The sequence below is a fragment of the Rhinopithecus bieti genome, unplaced genomic scaffold (genome assembly GCF_001698545.2).
Source record: "Rhinopithecus bieti isolate Rb0 unplaced genomic scaffold, ASM169854v2 scaffold_23826, whole genome shotgun sequence".
Lineage (NCBI taxonomy): Eukaryota > Metazoa > Chordata > Mammalia > Primates > Cercopithecidae > Rhinopithecus > Rhinopithecus bieti.
Window position 1 is genome coordinate 1359057 of NW_016811267.1, and position 6769 is coordinate 1365825.

The 6769-nt window shown below is 50.4% G+C and overlaps 1 protein-coding gene across 1 annotated transcript in view; it reads right to left on the reverse strand.

The window, feature by feature from the left end:
• Positions 1-4901, reverse strand: part of CALR3 (calreticulin 3) — a 20145-nt gene extending 15244 nt beyond the window's left edge. The window contains exons 1-2 of the mRNA XM_017893680.1: positions 4611-4901; positions 4324-4425 (exon numbers count right to left, since the gene is read on the reverse strand). Coding sequence (XP_017749169.1) covers positions 4324-4425; positions 4611-4701 — 193 coding nt within the window. The 5' untranslated portion in view covers positions 4702-4901. The remainder of the gene's footprint in view (positions 1-4323; positions 4426-4610) is intronic.
• Between the last annotated feature and the right edge of the window lie 1868 nt (positions 4902-6769).

Below are 6769 nucleotides of genomic sequence, written 5' to 3' on the forward strand. Positions count from 1 at the left end.
TTTTTTTTTTTTTTTTTGAGACGGAGTCTCGCTCTGTCGCCCAAACTGGAGTGCAGTGGCCGGATCTCAGCTCACTGCAAGCTCCGCCTTTCGGGTTTACGCCATTCTCCTGCCTCAGCCTCCCGAGTAGCTGGGACTACAGGCGCCCGTCACCTCGCCCGGCTAGTTTTTTGTATTTTTTAGTAGAGACGGGGTTTCACCGGGTTAGCCAGGATGGTCTCGATCTCCTGACCTTGTGATCCCCCCGTCTAGGCCTCCCAAAGTGCTGGGATTACAGGCTTGAGCCACCGCGCCTGGTCTCTCTTTTTTTATTATTATTATTTTATTCTTTTTTTGAGATGGGGTTTTGCTCTTGTCGCCCAGGCTGGAGTCCAGTGGCGCGACCTTGCTCACTCCAACTCCTGGGCTCAAGCAATTCTCCTGCCTTAACCTCCTGAGTAGCTGGGACTACAGGCCTGCGACACCACACCTGGCTAATTTTTGTATTTTTAGTAGAGACAGGGTTTCACCATGTTGCCCAGGCTAGTCTTGAACTCTTGGCCTGAAATGATCCACTAACCTTGACCTCCCCGAGTGCTAAGATTACAGGCGTGAGTCACCGCGCCCACCCTAAACTTTCACATATGTGAAAGCAAATACAATTTAAAAGCCTTGAGAGGCCAGGTATGGTGGCTCACATCTGTAATCTCAGCACTTTGGGAGGCTGAGCCAGGTATATCACTTGAGGTCAGAAGTTTGAGACCAGCCTGGCCAATATGGGAAAACCCCATTTCTACTAAAAATACAAAATTAGCCAGGCGCAGTGGCGCGTGCCTGTGGTCCCAGCTACTCGGGAAGCTGAGGCAGCCGAATTGTTTAAACCTGGGAGGTGGAGGAGCCCAGATTGCCCCATTGCACCCCAGCCTGGGCGGCAGAGCGAGACTCCGTTTAAAAAAATAGAAAAGGCCGGGCGCGGTGGCTCAAGCCTGTAATCCCAGCACTTTGGGAGGCCGAGACGGGCGGATCACGAGGTCAGGAGATCGAGACCATCCTGGCTAACACGGTGAAACCCCGTCTCTACTAAAATACAAAACTAGCCGGGCGAGGTGGCGGGCGCCTGTAGTCCCAGCTACTCGGGAGGCTGAGGCAGGAGAATGGCGTAAACCCGGGAGGCGGAGCTTGCAGTGAGCTGAGATCTGGCCACTGCACTCCAGTCCGGGCGACAGAGCGAGACTCCACCTCAAAAATAAAATAAAATAAAATAAAACAAAATAATAAATAAATAAATAAATAGATAGATAGATAAAATAGGTTGGACATGGTGGCTCATGCCCCGAATCCCAACACTTTGGGAGGCCGAGACAGGCGGATCACCTGAGGTCAGGAGTTGGGAGACCAGCCTGACCAAAATGGAGAAATCCCGTCTCTACTAAAAATACAAAATTAGGCCAGGCACAGTGGCTCACGCCTGTAATCCCAGCACTTTGGGAAGCCAAGGCAGGCAAATCACAAGGTCAGGAGATCAAGACCATCCTGGCTAACGTGGTGAAACTCCACCTCTACTAAAAAAAAAATACAAAAAATTAGCCGGGTGTGGTGGTGGGCACCTGTAGTCCCAGCTGCTCGGGGAGGCTGAGTCAGGAGAATGGCGTGAATCTGGGAGGCGGAGCCGAGCTGAAATTGGGCCATTGCATTCCAGCCTGGGTGACAGAGCGAGACTCAGTCTCAAAAAAAAAACAAAAATAGCCAGGTATGGTGGCACACGCCTGTAATCCTAGCTACATGGGAGGCTGAGGCAGAAGAATCACTTGAACCTGGGAGGCAGATGTGGTGAGCAGAGATCATGCCATTGCACTCCAGCCTGGGCAACAAAAGTGAAACTCCCTCTCAAAAAAATAAATAAATAAAATAAATAAAAGCCTTGAGCAATATGTGTCATCTGAGTCATGTCGCATGCAGGTGTAACCTCTGCTTCTGAAGTCATAGATAAACCTTCTTCCTCATTGTTCTTGTTCTGCAAATGACGAGGACAGACTAGAGACCAGGCCTCCTCCATTTGTGACCACTGACCTTGGTTACAGATTGACTGCCTCCAGTACTGAACTGTACCTAACTCAGACCAGATGGCACAAAAGATGCTGTGACTGCTATATCTTCAGGGTGAAATGTTAAATACATCTTCTCAAAAGAAAAAGAACACCTTGACTAATGGGATCACGGTCATTACGTATTAAGCCTTGCCTAGAAAGATGCTGAAATTCTGTTAAGCTTTCCTAAACTTTGTCTATACAAATGATCCCAAACTTCTACACTTCACAACACTGACTTCTATTCTTTGGAATCTGTGTTTTCCGCACAGTTGTCCTCAAACTTCGAGAGCTTGAATTAGCTCTCTTTAAGCTAGATTTTTTTTTTTTTTTGAGACAGAGTCTTGCTCTGTTGCCCAAGGCTCTAGCGGCAAGATCTCGACTCACTGTAACCTCTGCCTCTCGGGTTCATGTGATTCTCCTGCCTCAACCTCCCAAGTAGCTGGGATTACAGGTGTGCACCACCACGCTTGGCTAATTTTTTTGTATTTTTGCAGAGACACGGTTTCACCATGTTGGCCAGGCTGGTCTCAAGCTCCTGACCTCAAGTAATCCACCCGCCTTGGCCTCCCAACATGCTGGGATTACAGGCATGAACCACCGTGCCTGACCATATTTTTCTTTTTTTTTTTTAGATAGAGTCTCACTCTGTCACTGAGGCTGGAATGCAGTGGCATGATCTCTGCTCACTGCAACCTCTGCCTCCCGGGTTCAAGCGATTCTTCTGCCTCAGCCTCTCAAGTAGCTGGGACTACAGGCATGCGCCACCACACCCAGCTAATTTTTGTATTTTTAGTAGAGATGGGGTGTCACCATATTGGCCAGACTGGTTTTGAACTCCTGACCTCATGATCCTCCCGCCTAAGGCCTCCCAAAGTGCTGGGATTACAGGTGTGAGCCACTGCGCCCGGCCTATTTTTTTTAATGCGAAAATTAAAATGAGAAAAAGCACCCACTAACCTTTTCCTTCTGAGGGGTGTGGCCCTTGATCCTCAAATGCACTTGACTAGTGTTTATTAAGAGGGGCAACTTTGGTAATGCCTATTAATAACACATTCATATAAATATAATCCAAAGAAGGTTAAATACCATTGCATATTTGACAGTGCTTCAGGTATGATTTTATTATACCAAATAAGCTAAATATGTCTCCTTGGACTTCAGAGGACCTAATACCAATAAAAGTAATAATAGGCCAAGCACCATGGCTCACGCCTATAATCCCAGCACTTTAGGAGGCCGAGGCAGGTGGATTACTTGAGGCCAGGAGTTTGAGACCAGCCTGAGCAACATGGTAAAACTCTGTCTCTAAAAAAATTACCAGGGCGTAGTGCCACGCGCTTGTAATCGCAGCTCCTCGGAAGCCTGAAGCAAGAGAATCGCTTGAATCCGGGAGGCGGCGGTTTGAGTGAGTCAAGATCGTGCCATTGGCCAGGCGTGGTGGCTCAAGCCTGTAATCCCAGCACTTTGGGAGGCCGAGACAGGCGGATCACGAGGTCAGGAGATGGAGACCATCCTGGCTAACACGGTGAAACCCCGTCTCTACTAAAAAATACAAAAAACTAGCCGGGGAGGTGGCGGGCGCCTGTAGTCCCAGCTACTCGGGAGGCTGAGGCAGGAGAATGGCGTAAACCCGGGAGGCGAAGCTTGCAGTGAGCTGAGATCTGGCCACTGCACTCCAGCCTGGGTGACAGAGCGAGACTCCGTCTCAAAAAAAAAAAAAAAAAAAGTACTCTTCGGCAATAAAGAAAGGAGAGAGGAGGCTGGGTGCAGTGGCTCATGCCTGTAATCTCAGCACTTTGGGTGGCCGAGGCGGGTGGATCACGAAGTCAGGAGTTCGAGACTAGCCTGGCCAACGTGGACCCTGTCTCTACTAAAAGTACAAAAATTAGCTGGTCATAGTGGCGCGCTTCTCCTGTAGTCCCAGCTACTCGGGAGGCTGAGGCAGGAGAATTGCATGAACCCGGGAAGTGGAAGTTGCAGTGAGCTGACATCGCGCCAGTGCACTCCAGCCTGGGCAACAGAGCAAGGCTCCGTCTCCACAAAAAAAAAAAAAAAAAAAAAAAAAAAAGAAGAAGAAAGAAAAGAGAGAGGAAACAAACAAGGGTAAGGAGCCCCTTGCCTTAAGTTCTACCTTTGCCTTAAGGTCTTCATCTGTAAATCGGGAATAAAAGCGTTTGGCTGTGCCACAACTACCTTGAGAGGTTGCTATGGAGATGTAACATTAGGCTCAATTTGGTCCTGATTCTACACTAACCTTTATCTTTCTCTTTATGACCATAAAACTTCCCCGACGAAAGTCTAAAATGCCCAAATCGGGAGTCATTGGTGGACTGCACCCATCGGTTTCTCCAATGCTCTGTGGGGAGGGGGAAATAACACCGGTTAGAGGTGATAATGGTTAATTTGGGCTAAGGGAAGGGTGAGGGGGACCCTCGAGGATTCGAGAGTTGCTGCCGTCGACCCAGCGGCGATTCTGCCCAGCCTTGGGGGGCGCAGATGGGGGAGCTTACACCTCCGCCACTACGGGCGTGGCCCCTTCACCTCCGTCTAGAAATTCCTCTTGGAAATAGACCGTAGCCAGCGCCACTCGCAGCATGCATATGGCCCAGAGGGGGACCCGAGCCCCGGCCATGGGGGCTTGCACTGCGGTTCCGGTCGCCGCCGCCCCTTAGCTCCCGGCGCTCTCTGCGGCTCTTCAGGCGCGTCCCGAAACTACAACTCCCGTCACAACTCGCGATTATGACCTGAGGGTCTCATTGGTAGCTGCGGCGCGGGGCTCGTCGGGCTCGCCCGGGAACTACTACTCCCATGATGCCTCGCGATTGTGATCCGGGACGCCATTGGTCTGCGGGGCGCGGTGCTTGCTGGGAAATGTAGTCTCTTCTGCTCCGGTTCTGTTGCTCAGGGCAACCGCTCCCTCAGGCCTGAATGTGGCTGCTGCCTCTGCGAATGGACGGCGTGGGAGGAAGGTCGGCAGGGCTGGTGGGGAGGTGACCAGGCTGGGCGTCCGGGCTCGCGAGGGGGGATACGGGGAAATGGGGCCTTCTCCGTGACTGAGCTGGTTGGGCAGCTGCAGGATGATCCCGCGCCTCAGTTTCCCTGTCTGGAGTCTGTTGGAGCGTGGTCCTGGGCGGGTCGCTTCATAGCTGGGGAGAAGAGCAGGATGGTCTGAGGGGCGCCAGGGTTTTCAAATTTTGGTTTGTTGGTTTTTAACAACTTTGTTGAGCCTTCATTTACATACCATAGTGTTCGCCACTTTTAAGCTGACGACTCCGTTATTTTTAGTAAATCTACAAAGTTGTGAAGTCGTCGCCACCATCCAGTTCATCCAGCTTTAGAACTTTGTGTCAGGCCGGGCGTGGTGGCTCACGCCTGGAATCCCAGCACTTTGGGAGGCAGAGGCGGGAGGATCACTTGAGGCCAGGAGATCCAAACCAGCCTGGGCAACATGGCGAGACCCCATCTCTAAAAAAGATAAAAATTAAAAATTAGCCAGGTGTAGTGGCTCGCGTCTACAGTCCTAGCTACTCGGGATGTTGAGGCGGGAGGCAGGATTGCTTGTGTCCAGGAGGTCAAAGCTGCTGTGAGTTGTGATCATGCCACTGCACTCTGGCTAATTTTTTGTATTTTTAGTAGAGATGGGGTTTCACCATGTTTGCTACATTGATCTCGAGCTCCTGACCTCACGTGATCTGCCAGCCTTGGCCTCCCAAAGTGCTGGGATTGTAGGCGTGAGCCACAGCACCGGCCTGATCTGCTTTCTGAGTTTATTGGTTTGCATTTTCTTGACAGTTCTTACAGATGAAATGATAGGGTGTGTGGAGTTTAGTGTCTGGCTCCTTTTTTTTTTTTTTTTGAGACAGAGCCTTGCTCTGTCACCCAGGCTGGAGTGCAATGGCGTGATCTCAGCTCACTGCAAACTCCGCCTCCCAGGTTCAAGCAATTCTCCTGCCTCAGCGTCCTGAGTAGCTGGGATTACAGGCGCACGCCACCATGCCCCGCTAATTTTTGTATTTTTAGTAGAGACGGGGTTTCACCATGTGGGTCAGGCTGGTCTCGAACTCCTGACATCGTGATGCACCTGCCTCGGTCTCCCAAAGTGCTGGGATTACAGGCGTGAGCCACTGGGCCTGGCTCCGCTACTTTCCCTCAGTATGATGTATTTGAGATTCCTGCATGCTGTTATATTAGTATTTGTTTTTTAAATTGCTGAACAGTGTTCCACTGTATGGATGGACCATAGTTTGTAATCTATTCACTAATTAATGATAGTTACATCTTTTCAGCATGTTAGCCAGGATGGTCTCCATCTCGTGACCTCGTGATCCGCCCGCCTCGGCCTCCCAAAGTGCTGGGATTATAGGCGTGAGCCACTGCACCCGGCCCAAACAGCAGGTACTCTTATGCAAAATTGCTTCCCTTCCCCCACAGAATGGCTTCTGCAAGGAAAGCCAGCTGTCCCATGCGCGATCTTTTTGGTGACTTCAGTGACACTTCCTTAGAAGATTCAACAATGGAAGAAATCAGAAACTTCCAGATCAGTAGAAATCTTACCAAAACAGCACCTGGTCATAGCAGATTTCTAAAAAGAAACCAAACTCTAGGTGAGAAACACTTACTCCTGAAAGAGAACCCTGTACTGGGGAGTGGACCCAGCCTTGCCTCAAGTAGACCACCCACCACTGCCTCCAGGATCCGAG